Raw genomic sequence first — 17,982 nt, 5'->3', positions numbered from 1 at the left:
TGTGTTCAACTGGGGAAGGTGTAGGGAATGTGATAAGAGCTACCTAAACCCGGGGATACGGAAGGTGCGGAAGAAGGATGAGACAGAAGACCGGCGTGATCAGGCGTCAGCCATAGCTGACTGGCCTGTGCAGTCTAATGACCTTAGTAGCGACAAGAGAGATCTTACAACACGAGGTATATAAGGTCGCGAGCCAAAATGGCAGCCTATCCAACACTTTTTAGTGCGTCTATCATGATGGAAAGAGCTTCGAAGATATGCGCATGCGCCGTATCATCTTGCACATCACCGCCGGTTGGTCGTGAGGATCCTCACATGGTGCTGTTACTTGCGATGATGAAAGCGCGCCGTAAGGTTTTTGTTAAAAAAGGAGTGTGAAATTTTCCAATATTTTCGAATACTGAAGTAAGTTCAGCAGGCAGCACGGAGGAAACGAAAGACTAAGTAGATGGGAAAATGAAGAAGAAGTTGGGAGTAGAGTCAAACTCTGATAAGAAATAAAATTTGTGAAGTCATTCGCTTTTGCACACATGGGGCGGCTAAGCCCAACTATCGTCCGAGACACTGCATGACCAAGTCGGGTGGAACCCGGGCCTGCATCATGGTCGTCCCATGATAACAGGACAAGGGACGACCAACTCACCATGTCTGCCCGAAACAAAATATGTCAACTGATGTTTTCCAAAACAATTGTGTGGCCCCGCCGAACGACGGTGGCCTTGTGTCGGCGTTTTGCCAATACGGCGTGGATGGCTTGTCAAGAGTTTTAATTGCGCTGGCATGTTCGCGGGCCCAGAAAAAGTCCTACGACAGCCGATAAGCAACGACAGCCGATAAGCACCGACGGGAATTTCCAACGCCACACAAGCCGACATTATGTCGAACAGATGTGGCGGCGGAAATGCGGCGCGGCCGTCTGAGAGAGAGTCGCACCGTCATCGTTTGGGGCGTGTTGATGGCCGTCTAGTGGGCCCATTAATTACAAGATCCAAGTGCTTGGCTGGCAATTTAGAACAAATGCCTTGCCGGGTGGTTGCTCCTTTGCTGCTTCATATTTTCTGTTTCTTACAGCCCGAAGCCTGAAGCCCGAAGCAGCGATAATGGAATTCCTCGGTGGTCCGCCGTTTGCGGAAGTTACTTGGAACGGTTGCAATGATTCATTACATAATTAACGGCACTAATTGTCATTTAACTGTGGTTTTCTCGATTTTCCACGCCGTTCGTCATTGTATAACAGTACGGTATTTAGGCAGCTAATACGTACGTAGTTAATAAGCAGAATTGGCCGAGGAAAAACAACCAAGCCGTAATTAATTCGCAGTCCCACCGTCACATTGTCACACACCATCGCACCACCCCCAACCTAGAACCAACGTCATCGATGAATGACAAACCGCAACCTGCAATCAATCATCCCACATCGCGATGGCGCATCGGCTCGTACGCCGCGCCCCCGCCAGCGCCGACAACGACGACAACCGGCGGCTCCATGGACTGTGCACGCGACCTGGGCTGCACGAGATCGACCTGCGACGCGTAGCGCAGGCTGTTGAGCTCTTCGCCGGTGCCTTCGCCGGGAACTGACAGGTGCTTGTACGACGTGCGGCCCCTGCCTCGACCGCTGCGCTCGCTGCGCACGCGCCGCCGCTCGCGCCAGGCGATGAAGGCCCACAGCAGCGACGCCACCAGCGCCAGCGCGCTGGCCGTGTAGCCCACGCGGTCAGCGACGCCGTTGCTGCTCACTACCAGCTTGCCCGTGCCCGACAGCTTGATGTCGGATATGTCGTGCACGAACTTCTTGGCGAAGAAATGTGCCACCAGCGTCGCCGTGATTGTTGCCGCTGTGGCTATCTGTCCCCGGGGTCAATACAGACATGGCGGTGAGAAAGGGACTTGGGAGGGATGATTCGGAGGCACGTACCCATGTCACCACGGCGGCAATGACGATGCTCCAGTGCGAACAGAAAGCAAACAGGCCAAACACGGCCGTAAGAGCTGTGGTGATGACGGCCGCCAAGAGGCTGCCAAAGATGATCTGCGGGTTCGAGCCGACAAAGTTCTTCTCGACGAGGTCGACGCCCCAGACGCGCCACAGCCTATAAACGTCAAAGTCAGCGAAACTAAAAATGACACTTGTTGGCTTACACACGGCTGGCACACACGGCTGGCACTCACCACTGCAGGTCAAAGAACTGCTTGGCCCAGGGCGAGCAGTACGTGGCCTCGTAGCGGTCGGGGCCGTGCTTCTTGCCGCTGCAGTAGGCGCCGGCGTAGATGGCGAACCAGTCCTTGTTGCGCGAGAAGTCGTGCGAGTCGGGCAGGCCCTTGACGCTATCGCCCCCTCCCTCGACACCGTACGAGTACTCATCGGCCTCAATCTGTATTTTTGTCAGAACTCGTTCGGGAATGGTGGCAGGCAAAATAATAATTCACTGGCCAACTCACCAAAACAGTATACAGGCCATACCCCGAAGGGAGACGGTCGCCGCTGTCAATGGCGCCCGTGCCGGCGTGCAGGACGAGAATCTCGCCGACAAAAACGCCGGCATGGAGAAGGAGGACGAGTGGGAGCAGAAGTATGCTCCAAGTGAATCTCTTGGCCATGATGGACTCTGCTGCTGGCCGTCTGGTGGTGGTGCTGACGAGACCCGTGCTGGCCGAGAGAAATTCGGGGTTCGTTTGGGTGCTTGGGTCTTAATGATGAGCGCCCAAACGACAAGACAGGGTCATATGTGAGTTTTCGGGGACGAGCGGCCGCTTGAGTGTCGTGGGCGTCCGGACGTGGCTGCTGCCGGCCCTGACTCTCACCCGCCAAGACACGACAAACAAAACCTAATCGCCAACCAGAGCTGCGGCTCGGGGTGCGCACCCGTTTCATCAGAGCAGCTGGCTCTCCGGAACGCGACTAATCCGAAAGAGACGGCCTCTGGCGACCGCTACTGTTGGCTTCGGCGCTGGTAGCTCTTCAGCCCTACGCCTAACCAGCGCTCTATTGCACTTGGCATCTTGGCAGTCAGGATTATGTGCTGCCAAGCTCGCTGGCCCTCAGTCTGGACCGCTGAAAGGAACATGCCCAGACTTTTTTCTCCATTGCTGGCGTCTGTTTGCGTCGATCCAGCCAAGGCTGTTTTGGTCAGTGACAATGAACAAAGGCAGCACGATGTCTTGGATTTTTGTTGTCAGTTATTTACTACACGCCTCGCACTGTCACCCCTCTCTGCCACATATATTACTTCCATGTCATGGAGTCTGTCGACTGAAGAGCTCAAAGTTGACGTGCTGGCTCATTGGCCCCTTCAACTCCCCTCTGTTGTACCCACGACTTTCTCACGGGAACCATGAGACTCGTGCGTTGCGTGGGCGCGGTGGCGCTGGCGCTGGCTGCACAAGCCCAAGTCTTCCCCATCTCTGATGCCCGCTGCCCTGCTGCGCCGCGGCCTGCGCCGGGTGTCGCCTGCGGCATCGACACATTTCGCTACTGCGACACTCCGTCAGCAACTTGCCCGTTCTGTTTACCCAGATCGCCGCTGTTGCAAGCCGGGAAGCTGCCGCCGACGACCAAATACGGCGATTCGCCCAAGGACTACGTCGTCGACCTCGAGGACTATGCCTTCTACCACCTGCTGAACTTGGAATACCTGGTCGAGTTCTCCAAGAGGCCCATGCCCTTCCAGAAACCTGTTAGCCTTCCCTACTGCGGCCTCCCGAGCCTCGAGGTGCACAAGCGGAAACTCGAGGAGAGAAAGTGCAAGAAGCTGTTGGGCTGCGGCAAGATCATCCCCGACAAGATTGGCGGCACGCTGGGCCAGATTGGCGAGGGGTTGAAGAAGGTTGAAAAGGAGGTCGAGAAAGGACTGGGCTCCATCCGTAAGTCTGGCCCTTCATGGCTCGTTGTCATTGAAACGGTTCTAGCTAACAAGCAGCTCAGTGACACCCTTCCTTGATAAGCCCCCAAAAGTTCCCAAGCTGATCCCCCGCCCCGTGTGCATCCCCAAGACGCTGGTGATCCCCGTGCACTTCACAGTCTTCGCCACCAACCTGACGACGGCCTGGCGGGTCGACAGCACATCGCTAGAGCAGCAGATCAACGTCACCAACACCGCCTTCGCGCCGCTCAACATAACCTTCTTCATCGCCAGCATCAACTACCACATTGGGCTGCAGTGGAACCGCTTCACCAAGAACAAGAACCCCGGCGACGCCGACTACTACGCCTACTCGCAGGGCGTGAAGGCCGCAAATCGCTACGGCGGCAACGACGAGGTCAACGTCTGGGTGGTCGAGTCCATCGACGAGGTCAACTGCACGACGGGGGTGCTGACATACGGCTACTGCAGCATGGCGCGCAACCTGGCGCACGAAAACCACAACGTCGACGGGTGCGCCATCACCATCGACTCGCTGCCGGGCGTGTCGTTCCGCGGCGGGCCGGGCACAGGAACCACCCTGACGCACGAGCTGGGCCACTTCTTCGACCTGCCGCACGTGTTTCCCGAGGCCGCCGGCGCCGGCTGCGACGGTGAAAGTGATAATATTGGCGATACGTTCCAGTTCCCCAACAACGACGACATGTTCAAGCCGCAGCAGCCGCAGTGCTGCTCGACGGGCGCCGGCGCAAACAAGAAGTGGGCCGCGTGCGCCGACGAGACCCCCATCAACGTCACCAACTACATGAGCTACAGCGAGCAGGCCGGCCACTACAACCCGGGTGACGACCCGGGCACCATGCCGTGGACGACGGAGCAGCGCGCCCACATCTTCGCCGCCTTCTACACGCTGCGCCGCGCGCCGCCGCCGGGCGGCATCGACTGCAACACGTACCCGGTGTGGTTCGAGGCCCCGCCAGCGCTGACGGCGCGCGAGTTCGGGGTCCTCAAGAAAAAACGCGAGGGCGGGATCCAGAAGCGCGACTTCCGCGGGGCCAAGCTGCTGCGGCAGGGCGACCGGCTGCTGGAGCAGCTCAAGAAGCTGTGCGCGGCGCCGGCCGACGCCAACACGCCGCAGGCCATCGACATTGGCAGCGGGGAGGTGGTGGCGTGCGACGAGGACGGGACGTGCGCGGCGCCGTCGACGGGGGCGCGGTGCCCGGACGGCTCGGCCCCGCCGTGCACGCTGCAGGCGTACTGCTCCGATGGGTCGGCCCCGCCGTGCGACGGCGTACTCATGTGCCCCGACGGCTCTGCGCCGCCATGCGCCACTGACGCGGGGTCGACGGGCACCTGTCCTGGCGCCGTGGACCGCGTTGGCGGAGGCGGCCTGTGTCCAGATGGTACCGCGCCGACGTGCCCCAAGGTGTCGAGCCCGCCGGACCCTAAGGAGAAAGATCCCAACAAAGACCCCAACGATCCTAAGGAGAAGGACCCCAAGAAGGACCCCAAGAAGGACCCCAAAGAAGACACGCCAAAGGAGGACCCCAAGAAAGACCCCAACACGCCCGGCGGCACCTGCCCGGCAGGATGCGACATCCACTCCAACAAATGCGACGCGACGACGGCACCAACATGCACGTTCCCGGATCCGCGCGTGGCCAAGCCGCGGGCGGCGTGCGCGTGCCGGCCGGGGTTCAAGGCGACTGGGCACACGGACGGGGATGCGGCGGCGCAGTGGCGGCTGCCGGTGGCGGGGCAGGAGCACCGCGTGTGGGTCGCCGAGGGTGTGGTCTGCGACTCGCTGTGCGTCGTGTCGGGCGGCGTGGACAGCTGCAAGGAGGTCACTCTACTGCAGGCGGCGTGCGTTAGTTATCCGTAGAACCACGCAAGGTAGCTGTCCGTTTGTTTTGCCTGCTCATGCTCTATGGATATTCTCGGTGCTCAAGGGGCTCAGGGGTGTAATTAGCTGAAGTTCTAATCTTTGTCAACCGGGTCGGGGTTTGGGAATTGGAGAATCCAATTATTTTTTAAATGTTATCCAAGTTGGGTTATTGGTTCTTTTTCCGAATCAACACATGTTAAATATTAAACTTTTGGGCACTCTGGTCAAGGTTTAAAACGGAGACGGTAATGTGACGGCGTGATTCTGGATCCATTCAGCCCGACGTAGATTGGACATTCCATTATAAGAAAATTTCTACCTACTTCCAGCTCTTTTGCCAACCCGAACTAGTCCCGACTCTGAAACAGGCAGCCAGAAGGCAATTTTCAGCAAAGTGTAAACGACCCCGAAGCCTATAGGCTACCAACGCCAACATAGAGTTCTGCAATCCCCAATGTTTTCAAGCAAAAGCAACTCGATATACACCAGCGACAGCAGGTTGAACACGCAACAACCAGCCCAAACACACTACATATATCACACAAAGGTCACGCAACTCCGAAGCATGTTCACAACGTCCTGGTCGAATCCAGACTCCCAGGCTGGCCCTTCTTTGATCAGCTTCGCATCCGACATCTCATCTTCAACTGCGGGGGACTCGGGGCCGAGAATATCGTCCACAGTTAGAGGGTCAGCTTCTGAGCCCGGTGTGGCGGAACTGCTGTTAAACTTAGTGCCCTGCAGAAACAAGCTCGAGTTGGGATTATCGGGCTTGGAACTCTCCCCGTTCTCTCCCACAACTGAGGCCCGAGATACGGGAATAAGCCCGTCCGAGAAGACATCCAGTCCTGTGCCGGCAGACCCTCTGGAGGTGCCCTGATAAAGTACCACATCACTTCCCCCCGCCCTGAATGGGGTCTGACGTGGTTTGTGAATCTCGGCAAACAATATATCATCAAGAGATGATGAATCATCCCCATCGAAATAGTCGCGTTTTTTAGACTCCGGTGACGATGTGCCCTTTTTGGGCTTAAGGCGAGCAGAAGTGAACTTTTTCTTAGTATAAGATACCCTTTCTTCCTCTGCCTTAGACGTGTTTGTAGCAGCGTTCGATGGGAAGACCACCTCGTCGTCAGCCATGGACAGATCGATGCACTCTATATCCATGTCGTCGAAGTTCATGGGTTTCCAGAGTTTTAGTGAAGCTTTGCCGATTGATCGGTCACGCACGTGAAAGGAGTCCATCTTGAACTTAGATGACTCCCGCCCCGCCTTCAGCCGTTTGGTTTGGGGTTCTGGGGTAGATTTTGGCTGCACCTTTGGTTGTACCTTGGCTGGCACAATGTCGAAATTCTCATCTGCTTCGTCTCCCGCCTTTCTCTTCTTCGACCGTGGCGGATGTCGCTTTCTCGGCCTGTCGAGGCCGTCTTTGCAGCATCGATGGGTGCAAGGTTTTCCTGATTTGGTACGAGCACCTCCGCTGCATGCATGGTTGCATTGCCATTTGCCGTTTGAAAGCTGAACGGGTTCGCGGTCAATGTCCTGATCTGGGTCCATGTCGCCTCCTTCATTTTCATCATCGGCGGCCAAATGACGATCAAACCGTTGCCGCTCCAGTTTCACATCAAAAGTCTCCGCTAGCAAATCTTCGACGGGCGCATATTCGTTGCTATCCTGGCTGAACGACTCTGGATGCTGGACTACAGCTTTCTCAGCAGCCTCGAGGAAATCGGAATCTTCGATATTATCATCATCGAGGTAATTCTGAGCAACTGCCTTCCTGCTTTGCATTGAACCAGCTGCGACCTGTGTTCTCGATGCCGACGGGAAGGCCGCTCTGGACAGGTTATGATGCAGAACCTTCGAAACCTGGGTTCCAACAATTTCCTCACAGCTGAAATGGCAAATGACACTGTCATTGAAATCTTTCAACTCAACTGAGAACTTGAGTTCAAGGCCGGACTGGTTGTGAAGCTTTCTCATGCCAACTCGCCCAAACCACGCCAGGGTCCCGTCGCTCGTCTCGGCGACGAAAGTGAGCCCGGGTACCCTGTCACGCCATCTCGGCAGCCCCTTGCGGTTCAAACAGCGAAGCTTCACGCTGACATTCAAGATGACTGGTCCTCCGTTTCTGGAGGGGGTTTTGTGATTAATAGTAGCCATGTCGAAGTCGAGGCGCGGAAACATTTCAAGAACTTCCTGCATTTTCCTCCCAAAAGGAGGTTGTCGGGACATGAGCCGCTCAATCTCGCCATAGCCCTTGTCTGCAAGCTCCAGAACCGTTCTGATGTTCTTCCCCGAGAGCTTTCTCATCCCAGCGGGCCCGATGTTGGGAATCTGGGTGAGCTGAGTCGCACAATCCTCCCAGGACCCTGCAGCAAGGGCCCTAGTTAACTCGAGCGCATTCCTGGTTCCAACGGCGTCACGATCATGTCTCTTGCAGTCCGCCACCGCGCGAACAAGACGCTGCAGCCTTTCGAACACGGCCTTGCGCTCCACCATGAGCTGGTGTTTCAACTTGCTAGTTTCCTTCGAATCGGGGTATTGAACACTGCCGAGGTGCGCCTGGACCATGAGGGAGATTTTGTGTGAAGTCTGGCCGATGGCGTCTCTGATCGGATACATCATTAAAGGCGACTGGTTGATCTCACGAAACATGGTTCTCTCGGCTGGTTTCATTCGAAAGTCCTTGAACTCTGATGCCTGTGAAAGAATCGTGATCTGCAAGGACTAATTAGCATTAACCGGCAAGCAATTGGCCAGAACTCGTACCAGAGTCTCAGTCCCGGCAGCACGCGGAATTTGCAGCAGCAGCTTCATTGTCGTGAATTCCACCATATATCGAGACATTGAACGTCCGTACTCGGTGCATTCGAACGTCTCACCGTCCGTGACCACTTCCGCCTCTTGCAACAACTTGATGTCTCGCTCACAAATCTCTTCCAGTCTATTGTCAATTTGTGAGGGATTCGACATTGAGCCCGTCAGTTGGTAATGGTCCGGATTGCGCCTCAGCCGCACACTTAAGAAAGTGCCACTTAACCATCCCTTTGCGGACGGAAGGTCCGTGATCGTTCTGAGGCATATCTCGGAGTTCAGGTGTTCGATGAGATTGAGGTGCAGGGTGCTTTCTAGAATCTCCTGGCCAGAGGCCATCCTCTCGTACCGATTCTTCTGCGCGGCCCGGGTGAGGATGATTGCTGTGGCGCTATCATCAAACTGCGGCCGACCGGCACGCCCAAGCATCTGCATGACTTCGAGATCCGAGTACTCTTGGAGCTTGTCGTCTGTGTACCCCACGGTACCCTTCAGAACAACCGTGTGGCATGGGAGATTTACGCCCACCGCCAATGTCGAAGTGCAACAAATGACGCTCAGCTGGCCTTTCAAGAAGCCCTGTTCAACTGCGACACGATCTTGCGCATCTAGGCCAGCGTGATGAAAAGCAACTCCAAACCTGACAACCTCTTGCAGTTCTCGACCAAGAACTGGGATGCTTTGCGACGGCATTGGCCACAGTCTGTTGTCTTGCTGTTGGTCAGACACGTAGTCCGCTAGTAATGAGGCTGTGGATTCGCACGACTTTCTGGTGAAACAAAAGATCATGATAGGCTTCTTCTGATTGTGTCGCTGGAGTACCGTTGGCAGTTTCGTGTCGAGAAAGTTGTCGAATATGAAGTTGTTGCTCTTATAATCGTAGCCATGGACATACTTTTGCAACTTGACGGGGCGAAATTCCTCGCCAAACGTTTCGCGGTGAGCTGGCAGGTGCTGACTCGTATGGTTTCGGCCAAGCCATGTTGCAATGTCGTCTGAGTTGGGAACAGTGGCGCTCAAAGCGATAAAGCGGACATTGGCTCCAATCGTCTTCATGCGAGAAACAACAGCCTCGAGGGTCGCTCCGCGGACGTCTTTGAGAATGTGGACTTCGTCGATGAGAAAAAGCTCTACCATCTGGAGAAGTCTACGGTGGTCGTTCCACCTTCGAGTTATTGAATCCCACTTCTCAGGGGTTGTGACGATGATGGAAGCGTCGCCAACGCGATTCATCTCGGCTTGGGATGTGTCCCCAGTCAGTTCAGCGCACTTGAAATTCATGTGGCTGAACTTCTTCTCCCATTCGCGAGCCCTCTCGAAGCAAAGCGCTTTAGTAGGAGCCTGATAGACAATCTTGAAGTTCTCGTTGCCTCGGTCAAGAGCGACCTTGCAGATTGCAAGTTCAAGGATTGCAGTCTTTCCACTACCAGTTGGTGCGGCAACGACGACGTTGTCATTCCCGCCATAAACAGCGTCGAAGCACTTCGACTGGACCGCATTGAAGAACTCGTATGGAAATACTGATCGGAACTTGTCTGGTAGGCTTTGGCGCAAACTGATGAGAGTTATTCCATAGACCAACGGGCCAGAGGGACTCGGCCCATCCTTGCTATATCGGGGCACCAGTGAAGGCGACGATTGAATTGGCAACGAAGATCTTCCATTGGAATATGTGGAATGTCCGGAGCGATCTTGCCTGTGAACGGTCGCTCGCATGACAGGGCTCGAGCTATCAAAGCCGGGGTGATTGCCGGCCCTTGAGCCATCGCTTGGAGACGCACTGCTATGCGATGCTGCGGTACAAAGTCAGTTAAATGCTGCCAAGTCAATATGAACCTATTGCCAACTGACCTGGGCGTGCGAGCGGTGTCTCTTGATGGGGAGAGTGGTGCATATCTCGGAACCTATGCGCCAGCTCGCGGTGGACAACGCCGAGGGGCCTCTGGTTTGACTGTGGTAAAGGTTCGACAAACCCTGGGTTCACTGGGAAGGCTGGCCGAAAAAGGGGATCATGTGAAGGTGTGGGTGTCGGATATATGGCAGTGTTTGGTACGTGGGGTGTGGTGTGTTGAGAAAGGCTCGCGAGGGCCTGGATGTATTCAGAGTGGTTCTCCAGCTCGTCGGGTGGCTGGTGGGCAAGTACACTCCTGTCTAAGTGGTGTTAGCTGGTTGACGCAGATGGCGGCCGAGGCTAGTTACGAACCAAAGTCATCCAGTCCATCGTGGTACAAACCCTGCGTGTTCGGGAATCTGCTTGCCAAAGGGGGCCCATTGCGCCCTGCGGCGGGCTGCAAGGCAAATCGATCCAGCGACGAAGCTTGGGAAGCTGGAATTGAGGGGCCTCGGTGTTCGAGGTTGTCTTGTATCCGCCTTTCCTCTCCGTACTGGCCAAACTGGCTTGCGCCACGTGTTGGATTAGGCAGCCAGGTTCCCGACATTGCAATCGACAAGACCCGTCCAGACTACTGCAAAATGACTCGAAACCCGGTCTTGTTAATAGGGCAGCTGGGAGCGCAGAGATGTGCTGGGTATAGAGGCGAGGAATGGCGCTTTCAATACAGACGATAGAGATCCGGGCAGGTAAACCACGAGGGCATCGATCAAAGAGCGTTTGGGGATGATGGGACGCATTTGCGCTTGAGCATGTTAGAGCTGTAGCGAGACAGTGGTCGATGGCAAAATTGCAGGTCCAAGCCTAGAATGGTCGGCCGGGTTCCATGTTGTATGCCGAGGCAGTCGCGACCGTTGAAGAGTCGCTCCTACCAGTTTACACCAACGCACTTGAACTCAGTGATTAATCACCCGGTGCTGTAGAGCGTTCCTTCCATCTTTGGGCCTCAACAAGGCTTTCACGTGAAGGCTGGGCAAAACGGCCGCTAGTCCCATTTCCCGGTGTGTGGCAGGAAGAGGAGAAAGAGCCAGTTCAGAGCCTCCGAATTTGGCACCAGATGTGTTCTAAACATGACGGTGACTAAGGGGCGGTCTCCAGATGTTGAACACTTTCACTTCGAGGCATGCAAAATTGTGTGCGTGGATTGAGAAGCTCACACGGGACTTGCAGCGGGGACCATACCATTTGCTTGGCGCGATGCTTGTATTATTTATTTCTGCTCTTATTTAATCCAGAAATTCCGGGCCTAATTACTTGGGCAGTCGTTGTTGTCAATCACCTGTAGCCCACACTCAAGTGCCTGCTCGGCGTTTGTACCCGAACCCTACACCATCACGTTTATGCCAGGGACTGTTGCACCCACGCGCTGCCATTCATGTATCTGCGCGTTGTGGCCAGCAGCCCCAGCGTGATTATTCGCTCCCGGGCATTCTCAGCCGCACCAGGAGCTTGCCTGGATAACCACTGTGCCCGTGCGCTGTAGCGTTTCGTCACCTGTATATTTTTTGTTGCGGATCCGAAGCGCGGCCCTTACTCGTCGAATCTCTTGCCTCTTGCCGACGGGGTCCTGGGGTGGTGTTGTAATGGCGACACGGGTCTCGAGGACGAGGATCTGATGGACCTGCCTGCCGCGTCCATGGGTTTGAGGTTCAGCTTGTTCTCGTCGAGATACCTCGGCGTGCTGTCAATGGTCGTCTTTTCGTAGCTAACGATATTGATGGGTGGAGGGCGGCCACGCTTCCGGTCTGGCAAGTTGTAAAAATAGATTGCTGCCATCACAAGACCAGCGCCGAGGACGAACTTGGAAGGAGTTAGCAATGGAACGGCAAGCCCGGGGCACGCACACAACCTACCGGGAATGTAATCTCAAACCCAAAGACAAACACGCTGAATATGGAGCTGATGATGATGCTGATGCTGGTAGCAAAGTTCTTTGCAATGTTGTCCGCGTAATTGATGCACAGAGACGAGAGCACGCCGCCCGTCGCCTGGAAGACGATGGCAGTCCATACAACCCCACTGTACCCGTCGAAGAAGCCGTGCTTGGCAATCTCGACACCATCTCTGACAACTACGCCAAGGAAAAACGCTGGAAACAACGAGTAGAAGGAGAGCTGGATGTTTCTGGTCCAGACAGAAACAGGTGTCGAGGAGCCTTTCAGTACCTTCTCAAAGTATACGCCCGTCAAGCCCGACACCACCGCAGAGACCAAGACTGCAGACATCCCAATTGAGTAGCTCATGGGCGGGTCTATATTCTGGTCCTCTCTGATGCCCTGGTATGACGCAGACCGCTTGTTCAGCTCTCCCGCAAGACCGCCCAGCCCTCGTTTCGCCACCTCGGCAGCCACCTTGGTCACACCGCCTGCAATCTGGCCGAGCTCGTGCATGGATCGGGGGAAGAAGTGGTCGCTGAAGTCGTGAATGTCCATGCTCGGGTCCCTCTGGGACGAGGGGAGGGAGACGACCGAGACGCCCAGGGTGAGCACCACAAGCGACATCCAGCGCCTGAACCCCAGGTTTCGGCCGAGCAAGACTACCATGAAGAAGGCCGTCGTGAGGATCTGGTCGTAAGTCAGCACAAAATGCGCACAACATCGGCCGACCAGTACCCAGCTCCAGCATCACGGCCCGCGCCAACTCCGTACCTTTAGTTGGTAGAGAACCTGGAAATGCACAGCATCCAAGTTGCTCAGCGCCACGTACTGCAGCGTGTTCTCCAGCGTGTAGAGCACGGCCGGAATCGCCAGCTTCCAGCCGTCTCCCGAAAACACGGAATTGTATATTTGCTCGAAGATCACCGTCACGGGCGTCTGCGGTGCCAGACTTGCGGAAACCTCCAGTATCGAGAATGTGAGGGCGATCGCAAGCTTGATGACCTCGTTGAGGAAGACGGCGGTCGAGGCAAAGTACCGGTGGTCGCCCGAGGGCTCCATGACGCGCGAGTAGTGCATAATCTGTAGAAATTCTTGTTAGCATTGCACGCGATGCGCAAATGGGCACGGAGGACGAGCGCAGGCACATGACGTACCAGAATGAGCGCCGAGTTCTGGAAGGTCAACTGTTGCGCGCCGTGTTAGCTCCCCGGGCTGCCAAAGCGTCTAGAATCCGCAATTGAGCGCCTACTGTGACCAGAGATGCCTGCTTCATCGGGACACCGAAGAACGTCGGGCCCCCCGCGGGCGGCGGGGTGCTGACGAAAGCCATGTCTGCGCGCTGGCTTCGGCTTGTCAGGGGCCGTTCGTGGCCAGCGGGCAGCACCGGGATTCGGTCGATTCGCGATCGGACGGCGTAGTCAGACGGCCAGGTCTGGCGCCGCGTGTCGTTATCCTGATCGGATGCTGATGGGACGTGGGTCGTGGGAAATTCGTCGGTTTGGGCAGAAAAGGGGTACCCGGCCTCGACGTCACAAGCGGGAAAAAAAAAATTGGCGGCAGAATGCAGAGCACAGTCGCGTCGGATTTCCAATGCCCTGTTTCGTCGGCACCCTGCGCTGCTCGAGCGGCGGGATGGGTGGTATTGGTCGGAAGTCGTCTCGTCGACAAAATGGACGAATCTCGCGAGCTCCCCTGCTTGGGCAATTCTGGCTTCTTTTAATCTGTCGGTCTTCCACCCACGACCTGCGTGGTTGGCTCTGAAGTCGACCCGCACTTCTATTGGGCTTGGCTGGGGCCTGTGTCGAGGATGAGCCTGTTCCACAATTGGTCGCGCCCAGTGCAGGTCGCGGTGGAGATACTTTAGCGGTACAGGAGGTAGCGTGGCTAGGCGCGGCGAAGCGTTGTACCCTGGGCGTACCGGCCGCGACCTAATGGCTCTTCGACCTCGAAGCGTTGGCCCCTTTGCCCGTACTAGAAGTCCGAGCCGAACTCGACGAAGCAGATAAAATCAAGTCAAAAACAAGATTGCTACGAGGCAGTGTTAAAAAGGAAACCAGCTGTTCCTACATACGTCTTGGCGGCCCAAGGACTTTTGACTCAGTTGGCCTGATGGTTTCAGAGTCCAGGGTTGAAGCAATTGCTCCATCGAGGTCGGAGTGGGAGCGCTGTGGACGCAGCGTTTTTTGCTCGCCAGCGACATTTCCAATTAAATCTGATCTACGAATTGCCCATCTAGAATCTTTTCCCCCCGAACGGCAACCACAAGAATGCTCTGTATCAAGCGGCGAAAGTTTTTCAAGTGTCCATGATGCGTCTAACAGCTCCCTAGGATACAGAACGCACCCAGGCTTCGTCCCAAAGAGGACGGAAAACAGCGGTCACACGAGCACTGGATCCAGCCACCTGGTGACCCCGCATTCTGGATTGAGTAACACTCGCCAAGCAGGAGCCGCCTCGTCCACATTGAATAGAGCCTCCAGACTGAATCTCCATTTTCGCGAGCAAAATAGCGGTGCAGCGCCACTCCCATTAACGCCGCAAAAAGCGGTGAGCGATTCCCTACCGTGCAGTGTGGTGCGCAGGATTCCCCACGATATTTATCTTGTACAGTATCCAACTGGTGCCATGTCCATCCCCGTACGTCAGCGTCTCTGGGGACCAAGTTGGAAATTCGGCCCCCTGTCCGATTCCCCGCATTCCGAGTGGGCCCTGAAGATTTCCACAACCCCTGATCGACAATTTTTTTATTGGGTTTGCAATCGAGGTGCATTACTCTAGGTGTGACGCGTCTTGCATTGAAAGCTTCAGCTGCGTCACTATGTCTGCCTCTTCACATAAAAACCGCCAATATATCACCAGAAGTTACAGACCTGGAGCCCACTGATAGACAATTTCTCTTACTCGCACAGCCTCTCGATCATCAAATTTCATTTCCATGCGTCAGTAAGAGGGTTAGAGCTACAGCTTTTATCCCAAGCCGATGACTTCGTGGGCATATGGTCACGACGTCATCAAAAAGGACTTATCCAATTTGCCGTCTCTGTTCTATGCCGTCTCTTCTTCCTCGCCTTTTGTGTCTCCAACTCAGTTTTTCATGGTTTTGGACATTGTATAACTGTCTGGTTGGATGCTTACCGGCGTCTCCGAGCAGGAGGAGACACCACGCCCTGTAATCCGTATGCCCTGTATCTCTAGACAAGACCAAAAAACTCCAGGACCTGCTTGTCGTGGAAAGGAACCATGTGGCCCACGCCCTGCGCGCTATACCCGACGAGCCTGGTCCCGTCCCCATAAACCATCTTGGTGTAGCCGCTGCCAGGGTCGCCAGTCACGTTCTTGGCGAACGACACACCGAGCACGTTGCTCCACTCGGCAAGCGCGTCGGCCAGGTACCCGTAGGTGACGACGCTGTCTGCGGTGCCGTGCCAGATCTGTACGGCCGGCCGGGTCCCGTTGAAGGCGGGATATGCCGACCGCACCAGGTCCCCCCAAGCCTGCGCCGTCGGCCGCTTGTTCGTCTGGCAGCCCGGGGCTATTGCGCCGCCCGACGGCGACAGCCCCGCGCCGTTCCAGCACGCAAACGCCGGCGCCCCCGAGAAGGACGCCCCGGCCGCGAACACGTCCGGGTACGTGGCCACCAGCGCGTTGGTCGCCATGCCGCCCGACGAAGACCCCGTCACGAAGACGCGTGACGCGTCGCCCTTGTACTTGTCGAGCGCGTACTTGACCTGATAATGCCCCAGGGCTCTGTTAGAAATGGCTTCTCAATACAATTTCAGGCCGAGATTTGGGCGCCCACCATGTTAACCATCCCCTGCGTGTCGCCGCCGCCATTGTGCGTGAGCGACTTGACCGAGCTGCAGTCCCAGCACGTGTTGGGCGTCTGCGGATAGATCAGGACGAAGCCGAGCTTGTCCGCCTGGGCTGGGAGGTTCGTGGCGACGCGACTAAACGTGTCCTGGGCGCTGCCTCCGCAGGGATGGGGCTACTCGCATGTTGATTGGTAAGTATCAGTCGCTTGACAAAAGTAGAGGAGAAAACGACAACGCACGACAATGATCACCGGCGGCTTCTCGGCCAGCTTGTCGGGGACGTAGATGTAAAAGGACAGCTTGGTCGGATTCTCCCAGCCCGACGTGACCTGTGTCAGCTTTGCCCCGAGAGCCAGCGGGAACACGCACGCGACGAGCAGCGCGGCCATGCGAAGGCCGGTGAGTTTTGCCATGGCTATCAAGTGAAATCTACAAACTTGGGCACGTAGCTGCTGGTCAAAGCGAAGTTAACTCGTGGTGGTTAACCGGGGAACTTGTCTTGGTCTGTCTCTTTGACAATCATGGTGTTGATATACGACCCGGGACAAATGCGAATTTGTTAGTTGCTGTCTAATATCGCATATTAGCTTACACGCGGGGTACAGCCGACACACAAACCGTGGTCGTATTGCTAATATCGCGAGGAAGTGCCATAGGCTGAATGCAGGAAGTCGACTTTTTACACTTCGATTTTGCTTCAGCGACTAGACTCGCCCAAGCCAGCCAATTAATTAGTTCTTGGTATGATTTAAATTTATTTCCCCGTTTCTCGTTTCTCGTTCCTCACGTCTTGTTGCTACCCCAGGCAAGATACACAACTTGCATGGTTTTTGCCGGCTTCCGTCTCGATGCCCTTGACGACCCAGCAACGCACTCTCCAGAAGCTCGCACCCGACACTGACAGGTTAAATCTGCTATTGCCGCTCATTGGCCCTCTCAGTTGCCTTTTCAGGAGTGCGCGATATGTACATAGCATAGACACCACCAAGCCCGAGGACGCCGGCGCCGATATAACTGCATTGGCCGGCAATGACCACGTTAGTGATTTGGGACAGAAAACGACAGGGAGGCGTGAATAGCATACACGAGATTCTTGTTGGGATTGGTGCCATCTTTATTGTATTCCTTTGCCATGCCCTTGATCCCCTGTGTCGGGCCCGCCGGCGCCGGCTCTTTCGGGCCAGTCCCGGAGCTCACGAACCGCCTCTGGACTGACAAAAGGGGCTGGCGGCGGGCCGTCTGCTGATGAACTGCGCGCACAGTAGTGCGCAGGAGCGGGGCTCTAGAGAAAGTCATTGTCACTTATCTCGCGAAGTTTGACGCGGTTGTTGGGACGCAAATCAGTCACCGAGTTACGGTTTGGTGGTGATGCATGGATGGACGAAATATGGGGTGACATCGATCGATGACATCATGAGCGAACATGACATCTAGGTGGCGCGGGGCCCCCGCACCCTATCGAATCACCACTGTACCACCATCAGGCTCGGGAAGGAGACTTGGGGAGGGCCCGATTTGACTGAGATCGGACGCCGCGTTCTTGGAGGCGGCAGGCTGCGCCTTGGCTTTTCCATGAAACAAGCTCCGGGGACCTGCATCCGTAGCTCAGGGCTCAGCCCTATCATCCATTTATGCAATGTCAGGAACGACGTCCGCTCTTGCTCAAATGTGAATGTGCACGTGGGAGCTCGGCTCCCACCAACATACCTCACCGCCCACTAAGCAACAAGGACCTCTGTAATTTGGTAGTAAGATGGAAATTCTTGATTGCATGGTATCTCGACTCCTCATTCTCAACTTACGAAAGCACAGAAGGCTGCACCGTGTCATGCGC

The 17,982-nt window shown here is 55.8% G+C and overlaps 5 protein-coding genes across 5 annotated transcripts; all 5 read right to left on the bottom strand.

The window, feature by feature from the left end:
• Positions 1–1,342: 1,342 nt before the first annotated feature.
• Positions 1,343–2,604, bottom strand: B0T26DRAFT_787654 (uncharacterized protein; the record flags this gene model as incomplete). Its single annotated transcript, XM_060446803.1, has 4 exons — positions 1,343–1,851; positions 1,922–2,096; positions 2,176–2,378; positions 2,446–2,604. 4 exons carry the CDS (start codon positions 2,602–2,604, stop codon positions 1,411–1,413), a joined length of 978 nt encoding a protein of 325 aa, XP_060293548.1. The 3' UTR covers positions 1,343–1,410.
• A 3,684-nt stretch (positions 2,605–6,288) lies between these two features.
• Positions 6,289–10,334, bottom strand: B0T26DRAFT_743356 (uncharacterized protein; the record flags this gene model as incomplete). The annotated part of the gene is made up of 3 exons (XM_060444244.1): positions 6,289–8,472; positions 8,524–10,225; positions 10,288–10,334. The coding sequence occupies 3 exons, from the start codon at positions 10,332–10,334 to the stop codon at positions 6,289–6,291; spliced, it is 3,933 nt and encodes a 1,310-aa protein (XP_060293547.1).
• A 1,295-nt stretch (positions 10,335–11,629) lies between these two features.
• On the bottom strand, positions 11,630–14,139 carry B0T26DRAFT_724390 (nucleotide-sugar transporter-domain-containing protein). The gene is made up of 5 exons (XM_060442690.1): positions 13,586–14,139; positions 13,491–13,520; positions 13,108–13,416; positions 12,313–13,023; positions 11,630–12,259 (listed from the first exon to the last, which is right to left on the bottom strand). The coding sequence occupies exons 1-5, from the start codon at positions 13,664–13,666 to the stop codon at positions 11,990–11,992; spliced, it is 1,401 nt and encodes a 466-aa protein (XP_060293546.1). The 5' UTR covers positions 13,667–14,139; the 3' UTR covers positions 11,630–11,989.
• A 981-nt stretch (positions 14,140–15,120) lies between these two features.
• On the bottom strand, positions 15,121–16,537 carry B0T26DRAFT_861519 (feruloyl esterase B; the record flags this gene model as incomplete). Its single annotated transcript, XM_060447751.1, has 3 exons — positions 15,121–16,064; positions 16,136–16,321; positions 16,388–16,537. 3 exons carry the CDS (start codon positions 16,535–16,537, stop codon positions 15,528–15,530), a joined length of 873 nt encoding a protein of 290 aa, XP_060293545.1. The 3' UTR covers positions 15,121–15,527.
• A 525-nt stretch (positions 16,538–17,062) lies between these two features.
• Positions 17,063–17,444, bottom strand: B0T26DRAFT_755330 (uncharacterized protein; the record flags this gene model as incomplete). Its single annotated transcript, XM_060445948.1, has 2 exons — positions 17,063–17,162; positions 17,233–17,444. 2 exons carry the CDS (start codon positions 17,442–17,444, stop codon positions 17,063–17,065), a joined length of 312 nt encoding a protein of 103 aa, XP_060293544.1.
• Between the last annotated feature and the right edge of the window lie 538 nt (positions 17,445–17,982).

This window comes from Lasiosphaeria miniovina (genome assembly GCF_030549165.1).
Source record: "Lasiosphaeria miniovina strain SMH2392-1A chromosome Unknown B0T26scaffold_6, whole genome shotgun sequence".
Taxonomy (NCBI): Eukaryota; Fungi; Ascomycota; class Sordariomycetes; order Sordariales; family Lasiosphaeriaceae; genus Lasiosphaeria; species Lasiosphaeria miniovina.
The sequence above is the reverse complement of the archived record's forward strand: the minus strand, read 5'-3'. Positions and strand labels throughout refer to the sequence as shown.

What these genes read in the sequence shown, in the direction of transcription:
- B0T26DRAFT_724390 (XM_060442690.1), bottom strand. Translation starts at nt 13,666, where the DNA reads ATGGCTTTCGTCAGCACCCCGCCGCCCGCGGGGGGCCCGACGTTCTTC. An exon ending in AGGTTCTCTACCAACTAAAG is followed by an intron (nt 13,024 to 13,107) that starts GTACGGAGTTGG and finishes ACTTACGACCAG; the next exon opens with ATCCTCACGACGGCCTTCTT. An exon ending in GGTTTGAGATTACATTCCCG is followed by an intron (nt 12,260 to 12,312) that starts GTAGGTTGTGTG and finishes ACTCCTTCCAAG; the next exon opens with TTCGTCCTCGGCGCTGGTCT.